Below are 13,516 nucleotides of genomic sequence, written 5' to 3'. Positions count from 1 at the left end.
ATTTTATTTCTTTTCCTTATTTGTCCTATACTGTTTCAACATCAGTTACTAAGGTTGGCCTTGGTTGGGAAACCAAAGTTTGTTTACTGGATGGGCACTTGTCAGCTTTGCCAGGCAAAACCCAGGCCTCTGAATTGGGAGTTTGGAACCCTGGGTCCCAAAGTGAGCTATATCACTGGCTGGGCTTGCCATTTCAACTCTTAATGCCCTACTTTTATTAGTTCCTTTCTCGAATTTCCATCAGCACATATAATCTGCACATTATAATATAGCACAATTAGATAAAAAGCTTCTTTAAAGCAAGTACCATTCCTTTTTATTTATTTCTATTCACTGTTTCACTCATCAAAGAAGTTGAGATTACAGGCTCTGTAGTTAGACGCCTGGGTTCAAATCCTGACTCCATCACTCACTAAACTGTATAAATTTAGGCAACTTTTTAAAAGTTCTCCAAATCTCAGCTTCCTTATCTGCAAAATGAGGATAGTAAACTACTTACTTGGCTGTTGTTAGGATTAAACAAGAAAACTTATGGAAAGTACTCAGCACTTACACTGCATAAAAATAAATACGACAGGACCTCAAGGACTAACAGGTGTGTAAATAATGAACTATAATAGAATGTAACAAAAGTTAAAATGATAAAATGCTGACGTGAACGTGGAATTGTGAAAGCAAGAAGTAAAGGTGGTTAATTCCTCTGGGGATGACAAGAGCAGAAGAGGGAAGTCAGGAAAGGCTTCACAGGTGACACAATAAAGAATATGTGAGTTCTCCAAGAGAACAGAGAGTAAGGCTGGTTCAGAGGAGGGCCTGGGATTAGCAAAGGCACAGAGATCCTGAGACCTATGAGTGCAGTGTGTTCAGGAAAGAACCCGTTATCCGGTGTGGGAAGAAGCCCAGGTATATGGGGGAAGAGCTGGCAAGACAAACTGGGACCAGACTGTGAAAAGCCTCATGCACCACAGTGAGCAGGTATTTGAACTCTGTTCAATAGGCAGCCAAGAGCCACAGAAGCATTTTAATATATTCAGATATATGATTTAAGGGGATAATTTGATAATTGTGTGGAAGATAAACTAGACCAAGAGGCCCTTTAGCGAGCTGCTGCAATGCAACAGGCCCAAGATCCAGCCCACCAGCATTTAGAGTGGAGGAGAAGAGAAGCTTAGAATGGTGGTTCTCAAATTACGGTCTGGTGGCCCCTGGCAGTCCCTAAGCCCTTGCATGGGGTCAGTGAGGTAAAAACTATTTTCATAATAATACTAAGATGTTATTTGCCTTTTAAAATTCTTGTTCTCTCACGACATCCGATATCACAACAGATTGAGTGCAGAAGCAGATATGAAAATCTGTGAGACTGTTCTATTAGCCAGACATTTTTATTTTATTTCATTTCATTTCATTTATCGCCATGCCTTGCAGGTGTTAGTTCCCCGACCAGGGACTGAACCCGGGATCTTGGCAGTGAGAGCGCGGAGTCCTAACCACTGGACCGCCAGGGAAGTCCCAAGCCAGACATCATTAAAGAGATTTGCCAAAGATATAAAACAATGTCACTCTTATTCAATTTTTTACAGTTTGGAAAATGTTATTTTTTCATAAAAATGTTATGTATGTTAGTGTTATGGTTGTATCATCATAATTTAAAAAATTAATTTATAAATACATACTTTAAAAATTCCTCAGTGTTTTTTTTTTTTTTTTTTTTTTATTATTTATTTATTTATTTATTTTTGGCTGTGCTGGGTCTTCGGTTCGTGCGAGGGCTTTCTCTAGTTGCGGCAAGTGGGGGCCACTCTTCATCACGGTGCGGGGACCGCTCTTCATCGCGGTGCGGGGACCGCTCTTCATCGCGGTGCGCGGGCCTTTCACTATCGCGGCCCCTCCCGTTGCGGGGCACAGGCTCCAGACGCGCAGGCTCAGCAGCTGTGGCTCACGGGCCCAGCTGCTCCGTGGCATGTGGGATCTTCCCAGACCAGGGCTCGAACCCGTGTCTCCTGCATTAGCAGGCAGATTCTCAACCACTGCGCCACCAGGGAAGCCCTCCTCAGTGTTTTAATACAGTTAATATTAATAGATATTAGTAGATAAACACAAGCTCTTTGGGATCCTCAATAATTTTTAAGAGTGTAAAGGGTTTTGGGATCAAAAAGTTTGAAAACCACTGGATTAGAAAAATATTTGTAAGTAGACTAAATAGGACTTGATAATTAACATGGATGCAGGGGCTAAAAGAAAGGGTTCTTTCAAAAACTACTCTTAGGGGACTTGGTGGGTGGTGAGAAGAAACAGAACAAGTTTAGGGAAGGATATAGAACAAGGAAAGGGTCTAGGCAGGATTTCACTGGAAATAACATAATTGGACCAACCTAAATTTCGCAAACATTGGGTACAGAGATCTGATCAGCAGAAAATCTTTAAGTAAAGCTGGCAGATATAAGATACTGCATGAAGTAATGTGGATCACTACCACTGGGGATTGAAAATAAAATATGATTCTACCATTTAGTCAGAAGTTCCCTGTCTCCCATCTGCTCATCTTACTGCCTCAGTCGATGATATTAATAACACAGTTACTGACATTAATGATATTAACAGGGGCTTCCCTGGTGGCACAGTGGTTGAGAGTCTGCCTGCCAATGCAGGGGACACAGGTTCGGGCCCTGGTCTGGGAGGATCCCGCATGCCGCAGAGCAACTGGGCCTGTGAGCCACAATTACTGAGCCTGCGCATCTGGAGCCTGTGCTCCGCAACAAGAGAGGCTGCGATAGTGAGAGGCCTGCGCACCGCGATGAAGGGTGGCCCCCGCTTGCCACAACTAGAGAGAGCCCTCGCACAGAGACGAAGACCCAACACAGCCATAAAAAAAATAAATAAAATAAATTAAAAAAAATATATATATATATATAATGATATTAACAATACTGTTTGCTATTTGACAGGCACCATGATGAAGACCTTACAAGCATCTCATTTAAAGTGAGGAAATGGAGACTTTGAGAAGTTAAATGACTTGTCCAGGGTCATGTAAATCTACCTGTTGAGAGCAGCATTCAGACCCAGATTCAAGTGCCTCTGATTTCTTTGCTCGAAAGCTTTCAGCCATACTGCTCACCTGGACCTGCTGCTTCTGTGCATTCAGCATGTTGGGATCAATAGACAGGGGCCCCAGCACCCCCATCATCAGCTCTTTCTCCATTAGCCAGGGCCGGAGCTGGGCTTCTGCAGCCTGGAAGCAGGCCAGATGACTTGCGGATTCCTCCAGCTGCCTTTGCCGAGCCATTGTCACCTCGGTGGCCATTTCCCATCGGGAATCTGTAGAGAAGAAATGAGAGAATGTATTCTTTTACCCTCATCAGCCACTAGCCTGGTCCCTAAATTACGTTCCTAAAATACTACAGGAAATGACCCCTGGAGCATTATTTAATATTTTTTTAAGTTAAAAATAACCTGCATTTAATTTTAACTAAAGTAACAAACAGTTTTGTATCTTGACTGCGGTGGTGGCTATATGAAACTACACATGGGATAAAACTGCACAGAAGTACGTACATACATACACAACGCATGTAAAATACCTTATGCGACATATATATTATTTTATAACCTGTTTTTAAGCTTACTAATTATGAGCATCTTTCATGCCAATAATTTTTTTCATACCAATACAAATTCACCTACATCATTTATAGTTCAATATTATGAGTGCAGCATAATTTATTTAATTCCTTCACAGAATGTTTAGATTATTTCCCATTTTTTGTTTTTATCATCAATGCTCTTTGTCACAGCAGATCGTCAGTTTGACTTGCCCAAGAAAGCCAATATTGATGCTTTGAGTGGAATCTCTAAATTTTTTCCACAATCAGGCTCATTCTCTAACCCCACATGCCCCTTCTTGCTTGCTTATGACAATTAACTAAAAATCACTCCTGTTTGTTGGGTATGCTGAAAGCCTGTGTTTACTTTGAAGATAAGGAATTTAGTGAATTTGTAACACCCCAGTGATAACATACTGAGCTCCTCTTGCATTTTCTTCCAGTTTTCTGCTTCTTGTGAGTTGGGATATGTTATCAGTAATCCAGACAGGGCTTCCTTTACATTTTGGACTTTTGGAGAATTCTGTTCCAATTCAGCCAGGAAGGCCTAGGAGAAAGAACATCATGAATGCCATGAGATTTCTGGACAGGAAACAAACCTGTGAGTGTGGAGGAAATGACGGGAAGACGGGGCAGCAATTACAGGCTCGACTTCTGATTCTATCCATGGCTTGTTTCATGATTTTAAGATACTTAACCTTTCTGCTTGAATATTTACTTAAAAGGAAAATCTAGATGGCAAGATTTGAATTTCTTTTATGTACAACACATCAGTAACCCAATAAGAAAATTGCTAATCCCTATAAACTAAAAGTGTCAGGAATTGATGATGATGATGACGATGACGATAATGGCGGTGTTTATGCAGTTGTAGGATATGACATGCTAGGCTCAACAGGAATACTAAAATTTTTGGCAAAAAATTTTTACCGGATTTTCTACATGGTCTTATTTCTTCTGACATTTTCCCTAGGCCTACACGTCAATCTTAAGAATGAAATGCAATCACAGCTGTTTAGATCCCTCCAAGAGTTGGAAAGGTGCTTTGATGGAATGGTTTGGCTTATACCATCACATTGAAAATGAGATCCCATTCTCAATGAACTGATGGTTCTGAGGAGGGCTATTCTCCTTCTGCAAACAGATCTGGTTTTGTTTCTCAGTCTGATGTGTAACAATTTCTGATTTCATAGGTAAGAAAATGCTCTGGGAGAGTTTAGGCATACTAGTCATTTGAAAGTCAAACATGCTGCTCGTGACGACTGGGTGGTTGGCCATGTCTCACTCTCAGGCCCCCGGGCTCAGGCGGGAACACCGGTACAACCACCCCTTCCTCTTAGTGTTTGAGAGGCAGCTAATGGGAACACAGTACCTTGTTAGATTCAGCTCGGGCTCTCACTGTCTCTGTCTTGGTTGGAGATGAAGCGGCATCCATGCCTTTCAGGACTTCCTCTTTTAATTCCAGCCACTGCAGCACCAAGCTTGCCTCCTTCTGAACTTCCTGCATTCGGCTGAGGACAGCCTGAAGACTTTCCTGGCGTTCCCGAAGCACTTCCCCAAGTTTCTCATATTTCAGGTTTACATCTGACATGTCACACTGGATCTCCGTCAGATCTAGCATCATAGAAACAGAAATCAGACTGGGAATAGCTCTCAAGCATCCCCATTGGTTCCTCACTAAATTATTCATCAGGATTAAGTATCTCTCCCACTCCTTCTAGTGAACTAGAGATGATCTTCCTGCTAAATCACATAGAAGTTCCTGTTTACATACAAAAAGCAAAAGAGCTCTCATTAATCGGATTTCTGATTTTGGCATTATATACTCAGATGTATAAATAAAATGCTAAGCAAACATGGGAGCAGCAAAAGTGAAGGGAGTGAAGGATTTGGGGCATTCTTCTACTTCCTCTTCTTTAAACTGCAGAGAAGAAAACCTAGCTGGGAGGCTGAGGGCTAGATTTAGACCACCTCTAGTATAGCTTCTTTATAACTGAAAGATTTGCAAATATTTTCTTCTAGGTCTTTCCTTATTGGTCTTATCTAGTGGTCCAGTTTATTTGCTTAGTAACTTTATTTCACTGGTTGCCAACCTGTTTAGCCTCTAGCTAGCAACAAAGAGGCATCACAGTTGCTTCTCCCCAGACTTTTACCCTCACACCCATCCTGGCAGCAATCCTTCCACACATACGGAAACATACACAGATGCAAACATGAACGCTGTCGTAACACACCCAATGAAGAGGCACTGTTGAAAATGGCATTCTCACCTTTGCAGGTGTGGTATCCGTTTACACTGCCTACAGAGCTTCCTACAGAGGGCAGTATGGAACCTGAGCAGAAGGACAGAGAGACAAACAAGGCAAGACAAATGTGTTAGGAATACATACAGGCACCGAATTTATTCTTTGGCACTCACTTTAAGCTCAGATATCAGGAAGTTAACACAGCACAAGACAACATACTTATGGAAAGAGACAAATCATTTTAGCTGCCGGGCAACAGTGTCACTCGAGGAGTTTCAGCTCCTTAACCCTAACCCTAACCCTTTCTAGAGGAAATCCAAATTCTCTTCTTAAATCTCCAATTTGGATTCTTTGAACCTTGCCCTAATTTTGTGAAGCAAGTATTAGTAGAATGACTAAGGCTTTAGACTGGCATTCGACATACTTTAGAATGAGGATTTATAATACAGCCAAAAAGGTTCAACTTTAACATCAATGTTCTTCAACATAATAAAAATAAACAATAAGTACAATTAAGGACATAAAAAGCAGCATTCTTTTAGTAAAGACATTAAAATGAGCCTTTCCTATATTGTTTCAAAAGATTCCCTGTTTTTTTTTCCATGACATTCTGCTCCCCTTCCCCCACCAGAAAACAGAAATTCTAAGCGTCAATAAATCTGGCTCATAAACATTCCCATAAATTCTGTTTAGGGTCTTTGGTTCTGTTTCTAATTACCACAATTTCACCTATATTCTCCCCAAGTTGATTCCTTGTGTTTCAGAAGTATCCCAAGTAAGTAAAAACCAGATCATGTAATTACAAAGATTATAAAGAAATGTGAAGAACAGTCATGACATAATGTAACATTCAAAGGGCAGAATAAGACTCTCACGTGCACTGATTTCACTGTGGAAAAGGTCAAGTGCAAGGTTATATTAGACAATAATGATTGTAAAACTTTTAAATGTTAATATTATTGTAGTTTCAATTTAAAAAATGGATCAAACCAAAAGATCATATTCCACTGCAGTCTGGTGATGACCAAAAAGAAACCGGACTAGTAATTTGGAGAAGACAGTCGTAGCCAAGACTGTCACTAACTCAGTACGTGAGCCTTAATCTATGGACAGACCTCAGTATCTTCTCTGGGATATGAAGATAATACTACCTATCTTGTCAGCTCTCATGGGGTTACTGGTGAGAAGTAGTGAGGTAGTGTACGCGAAAGCACTTTACGAAACCAAAAGAGCTCCACGACCATAAGGAACTAGAACACTCATGGGTTTTCAGAGATGGAAGAGAACTTTTTAAGAGCATTCAGGCTAGTGATCTTCAAACTGGTTTTCAAAGCACCCTGAGGAGGTGCTTTAGGGACTCTGTAAGTGTTTGGTTTAATTTTAATATTCAGAATATATTCCTAAGTACTTAGAAATGGCAGTAAAACATGCACATTCAATTATGTTGAACACCACATTTTAACCCAGTAGATATAGCCAATTTATGCTGCTTTTTGGGGAGAATAAAGTAGCTCCTGCACCTCTGTACATACATTTAAACTTCTTTCTGAGTGTCACTGATGGGAAAAGTTGTAGTTCTTCATTAGCACTCTATAATTTTCAAACCTACATATGCCCACTTACGTACAAAGAAAAACATCTACAGCACACATGAATTCCATTAAATAAAATGACAAAAAAGGCTGAGGTATATCTACTCAGAGCAGGCTCTCATCAGAGTAGAATTGTGTAGTAAGAGAATTCTTAACACTTCAGATTGTAAAGTGAACTTTTAAAAACATTTGTCATCATTTGCAACTATTTATCTGCGTGAACTGTATTTTCTGGATACAATGCAACCAAGGAAATAACTGAGAAATAAATAATAAAGCTGTCATTCAAAAAAATTTTTTTTCCAAATTTTCATATTCACTAAGATAGCCTCAATATTCTTTTATTTATTTATGTATTTATGTATTTATTTATTTTTGGCTGCATTGGGTCTTCGTTGCTGTGCATGGGCTTTCTCTAGTTGCGGCAAGCGAGCTTCTCATTGTGGTGGCTTCTCTTGTTGCGGAGCACAGGCTTTAGGCGCACGGGCTTCAGGAGTTGTGGCATGTGGGCTCAGTAGTTGAGGCTCGCGGGCTCTAGAGCACAGGCTCAGCAGTTGTAGCGCATGGGCTTAGTTGCTCCGCGGCATGTGGGATCTTCCCGGACCAGGGCTCAAACCCGTGTCCCCTGCATTGGCAGGCAGATTCTTAACCACTGCACCACCAGGGAAGTCCCAATAGCCTCAATATTCTCATTGATGAATTTCATAATAGATAAATGCTATAAATTCACTTATATTTTTATCTGCCTTATAGTTCTACATGAGATTTATTTTTAAAAAAGATTACAGTACTTCAAAAAGTTCGAACAACCACTGATCTAGTCCCGAAGTCAGAAACCTTTAGTGCACCAGCCAAATCTGTCCCTCCGCCTGTTTCTGTATGTGAAGTTTTACTGGAACACAGCCACGCCCATTCATTTATATATTGTTTATGACTGCTTTTGTGCTACAATGGCAGAGACATGTAGTGTGACAGAGACCATATGGCCCACAAGCCTAAAATATTTACTCTATGGCCCTTTATAGAAAAAGTTTGCTGGGTGATGTCACACACTAGTAAGTCACTGAACTTAGAAATTTAAGTGTTAGAATATAAAAATCACCAATTCTCTGAAATGTTGTCACTTCTAGATAGTTCTAAGACATCTTTAAACTTTAGGATACAATAGGAAAGTAGCCATTCTCAGGAGGAAAAAAGAAAGTAAACTTTGCCCTTACTATTTAAGTGACTATAGGAGTGCATTAACATAGTCTGGTAATAAAACCTCGGAGATCCCAATTAACAACCAGCAAGTGACTGTGAGCTCAGAACACATTCTGTTTGAAAGACTTAATTTGTAGGCAGAGATAATTCATATAGTTGGGCACAATCTTTGTATGCACTTCCAAGAAGTGTGTCAGCTCCTGGTGTACCAATACTGACTCCTAAACACTTAGCCTCTCCCAAGATATCATGCTTATACCCTCCAGGGCTGACCCTAATTTAAAGTTAATGCATAGCCATCCATTCACATATTTAAAAGACAGAAATTCCTCAAGATGGAAAATCCTATTTTAATCCTTCTATGTTCATTTGACAGTTCTAAGTGGGCCAACTAGTCCCTTTACTTTTTCCCATCACAGGAAGGGGTTTTGCAAAATAGAGCAATGTTACAAAGGAAATGGGAAAACAGATCGGGTTGAGGGGAAGACTGCTTCATGAAACATCCTTGGTTTTCATATCCAACCTTGATTCTAATGTTTATTCAATAAGGGGTCATCACCAAAGGACAAAGGGAAGAATGATGTTTATTCACTACATTTTCAAGAGCCCGCACTCACCTGTCTTGGCTTGAGAGTCAGGTGCTGTGATCTCCATGATGAGATTTTCTAAAGAAGTACCTTTGCAATTGATTTCTTCTACCAAAGTTCCCTTACTTGTCCAGTCATCTAGGAGACCCTGTTTAAAGAATAAAATAGCAAAATGTAATTATCTGGAGGCGTTCTCCTCATAAATAGGGACACCTGTTCTACATACACTCCCTAAAGTTTTGATAAGCATTAAGCAATCATCCTCATTTATTCAGCCATTTCCAGAACTTGGTTTAGCCAGCCAAGATGTGGGAGAATGATATCCTAGAATATTCAGGCCCTTCTCATTCATTCATTCATTCATCAAGCAAATATTTTTTGAGCACTTACTATAGGCCAGGCATTGTGCCAAACACTGGGGATACAAAATAGGATTATGACACAGTTCCTAAAACCAAGAGTTCAGATTATCAATGGCATTATAATGTGATAAATGCTATTACAGAAATATGGACAGCCACTAGACTCTGAGAGCACAAAAGGAGACACATCTAACTCTCGCTGGAGAGAGGAAAGACTGGAGTTAAGATAAGAGTTTGCCAGGTGGACAAAGGGAATACCACGCTTGTAAAGAATATAAAGGAAATGGTAATTGGAGGGTAAAATGAGGAGCTAGATATTGAGATGTAGAGAAACATACAGAATCATAGGCTACACTTTGCCTTTTCAAGGGAATTTTATATTGGGTTTCAAGTCAGAGCTCAAACCACCATAGAAAGCTGTTAGGAAACAATGGCATTTGCTCTAAGACAAAAGTATCTGGTCATGTTGTCTCTAAGCTGTGAACTGCCTGCTACAGAAGTAGAATTTTACTCTTTTCCAAGCTGGGACACCATCCTAGCCTTCAATCCCTTCCTCCATACTGAATCTCCCTCACAATCTACTTAGTTTGCTTTTGACTTCAAGCTGCAAAGCAGCAGCAGAGAAAGACATTGAGCCATGAACATCTGGCAAGCTCATGCTGCCAAACTTCAAATTGAACCTTGCCAATTCAGAGTTTGTCAGTTCTTTTATTAGTCACTCTTGATTCCAAAGAGCCAACAGTTCCCAAACTATGCACTGACACAGGATATTTTAAATTTTTGAGGGAAAAAGAGTGACATCTGTTGGACACCATGTGAACAACTACTGTTAAGCTGTTTGGACCTGACCACTTAGTAAGTGAGGTTTTTCAGTTTTTTGGGTGTTTTTTTGTTTGTTTGCTTTTTGCCTTGAGATGCCATGAAAAATGTCTTGAAACACAAAGGGAACCATGAACCAAGAAATCAGGGAACCTCTGTCCTAGGAACTCCCCACAGTTAACGCTCCTGGCACTCTCTCTGTGAAAGCTCTTCTCTTTCATCTATTCAAGATAAATCCTGTTTTACTAAGAAAATAAGGACAAATGCATGAGAGTTAGTTGGAGACTGGTTTCAACAAAAATAAGAAACATGTTAGAGGTGCAAATAGAGCTGGATGACTATGAATCAAAGATAGGAGAGAAGTGATTCTGCAACAGATGGGAGAAAGGCTGATGCTACCCTTGCCGGTACCTTCCAACCATCTGATTGTAACTTTTCCTTCATAAGCTGTAGTAACTTTTCCTTTATTAGTTGAGGAGAAATTCTCTCCTCAATTTTCTGATCACATATCTGGTCACTTGCTCACATATAATTGTCTAATTCTCAAACATACAACGAGAGTGTAAGCTTCTTAAGATTGGACTCTGACAACTGTCTTTTTTATGACCTACCGCAGCACGACAGGCAACCCCAAGACAGCTGAAACTTTACAGATATCATTCCCAGATTACTTTTTTGGTTTTGGTTTTTAAATAGGAGATGTTTTGGTGCTCAGTGCTTGGGCAGGGGTAGGTTGGACTCACGTGGAGAGAATGGAGGAACTGCTATTCTGATACACATGGATAACTTGGATTTCTCACACCATTTGCCCACCACAGGTGGAAATGAGTCCACACAAGATTCCAAACTGCTGTCCAGCCTGATTCCTGGAGAGACTTTGTTCACCTACCTTCAGGTGTTCAATCTGTTTTTCCAGCTCTTTAGTGCTCATGAAAGTCTCTGTAGGTGGAATACTCCCTTCAGTTTCCTTCAGCCATTTCTGGAAAGTCCTAACCAGCTTCCGGAATTCATCTAATTGCTCCTGGCAAGATGATGCATCTTCCTCTCTGTCAACAGAGACTATTTGTTACTTGCCAGACTAAGCTTGTAAAGAAGTCAACGTGAACTAAAACTATATTCATTCTAGGACTCTAGGCATCAGTTTCCTAACAGGGCCTTTCCTTCTCATAATCTTTTCCATGGCAGCTTTGGCTAAACAACCACATATAATGTAGGAGAGCATCAAACTAAGGAATCTGTTGCCCTTGTTTGGACATTTCTGGGGAAAGGAGTCTTCAATCTTACTCTAGGCTAAAGTGAAAATGAGAAAAACTAAAGGGAGCCTGCTATTTAGGTACTATGATACAATGGAAAGAATGCAGGCTTTGGATCTCAAGGCCAGCTCTGCTACTTTTTAGGTATTTGACTCTTTCAAGGTCCAATTCAAATGCTAATTTCTTTAACAAGGAAGATGCCAAAATTGAGGCTCAGAGAAGTTAGGTTAAGCACACCAATGAGTAAAATAAATCAAGGAGAAAGAAGAATTCAATTTTGAAATTAAATTTTGGAAATGGTCACATCTATTAGACTTCAAGCCAGAGATCCTGGCTCTTCATATAGCTAAACAGCCCTCAGCTGAGGGCAAGAAAAACAAAGCCTTCTTGGCCTTTGTCCTGTCCCTGTCACCTGCACTAAATAACCGCTGCTTACAGTGGTGATTTGAAAAACTGCTTTCCTCTAGTCACTAAAGCCGTCATCTGCTAAATCGAGATATTTATGGCTAAACCAAGAGAAGTCTTATCAAGCTTTTAAACCCACATGAGGCTTTCTAATGGAGGAATTATGGCTTTTCAACTGTGAGCTAATAACCTGAAATCATCCACCTTTGTTGTATATTCCCATGTTTGCCTTAAAAGAAGAATCCAGAAACTCCTCCGTAACAGCAACTTAAATATGGTCAAAACAAGCAGTGTGAGTTCCAATATAATCCTTAATTATGTCTGGGAAGTCTCTTCCAATTTTTCTCGTTATTTCAAATCCTGCCACAATCCAACTTGCTGCCCCAAATTCGTTCTGTTTGGTCCAGGTGACCTGGGCTTTTGATTGAGGAGGAACTGAGTCCCATTACTAAGAAGGAACTCACTATTTACTAACAGAAAAACCACTAAGCATTAAGTAGACTGAATAGCTTTGTCTGAAAGAGGCACTTTCCAATCTCCTATGGCTCAGTAGCAGAATTTTGATGCCATCTTTTCTGGTGAAGAAGGAAGGAGGAGAAAGTCATTTCATTCAATAGCAAGAAAAAATTAGCTCCATGACACTGATCCATACATACGAAAACTCACCTTTCTTTAACTGTCTTTTGTAGCTCTGTGAAGTCCTTTTTGAGTTTCTGTACCCTGTCCTGGTGCTGGGACAGGTCCAGGGCAAAGCCACAGGAGCTCAGGTCAGTGACCAGGTGCTCAAGAGTATCCAGGTTCTCCTGTTGGTCTTCCATTTCCAAATTGAGCTCCTGTCAAGGAAATAAGGAAATGTATTCAATCCCCTGGTCCTTGTAAATAATGACTCTAAAGAAGGAAAGATATCTAGATTAAAGCTGGGGCATGCTCTCCCTTACCTGTAGAAAAAGAGGGAACAAGGAAAGAGGCATGTTCACTGGGTCAACTGCTAGATCAAAACATTAAATATGTAGGATTTCTCCAATCCACCTGAGAGTGGCTGGAAATTACAAAGGAGTCTTGTCTCCTTTAAACAAATCTTTAAAGATGCCAGAGGCAGCATGACAGAATAAAAAGAATGGAAGTTTCTGGAGTACAACAGACCTGAAAGTCAATCATGGCTTTGCCATTTACTAGCTTGTGATCTTAAGCTATTGAACTTCTCTAAGCTTCCGCAGTCTGTCTCTTCTTTAAAACAGGTAAACACACTCTTCACTATTATTTAACACTGTATTGACAATATTAGCCAATGCAATTAGGTAGGAGAAAACAATTTGTGGCATAAGAATTTGAAGAGGTAAAACTATATTTGCAGATTACATGAAAGTATATTTGTAAAACCTCAGAGAATCAACAATACAACCAAATTGAACAGTGAAGTAATACAATAAGCAAGAATATAAAATCA

General features: G+C 40.1%; 1 protein-coding gene across 3 annotated transcripts in view; it reads right to left on the bottom strand.

Annotated features, from left to right (window-relative positions):
- Window positions 1-13,516, bottom strand: part of MACF1 (microtubule actin crosslinking factor 1) — a 329,628-nt gene that overhangs the window by 85,173 nt on the left and 230,939 nt on the right. For all 3 annotated transcript variants that reach the window (XM_057535030.1, XM_057535517.1, XM_057534539.1), the window contains exons 50-56: window positions 12,736-12,902; window positions 11,301-11,457; window positions 9,261-9,378; window positions 5,873-5,935; window positions 4,975-5,216; window positions 4,020-4,149; window positions 3,119-3,318 (exon numbers count right to left, since the gene is read on the bottom strand). In XM_057535030.1, coding sequence (XP_057391013.1) covers window positions 3,119-3,318; window positions 4,020-4,149; window positions 4,975-5,216; window positions 5,873-5,935; window positions 9,261-9,378; window positions 11,301-11,457; window positions 12,736-12,902 — 1,077 coding nt within the window. The remainder of the gene's footprint in view (window positions 1-3,118; window positions 3,319-4,019; window positions 4,150-4,974; window positions 5,217-5,872; window positions 5,936-9,260; window positions 9,379-11,300; window positions 11,458-12,735; window positions 12,903-13,516) is intronic.

The sequence above is a fragment of the Balaenoptera acutorostrata genome, chromosome 1 (genome assembly GCF_949987535.1).
Source record: "Balaenoptera acutorostrata chromosome 1, mBalAcu1.1, whole genome shotgun sequence".
NCBI classification, from domain to species: Eukaryota; Metazoa; Chordata; class Mammalia; order Artiodactyla; family Balaenopteridae; genus Balaenoptera; species Balaenoptera acutorostrata.
This window is presented reverse-complemented; position numbering and strand designations above follow the sequence as displayed.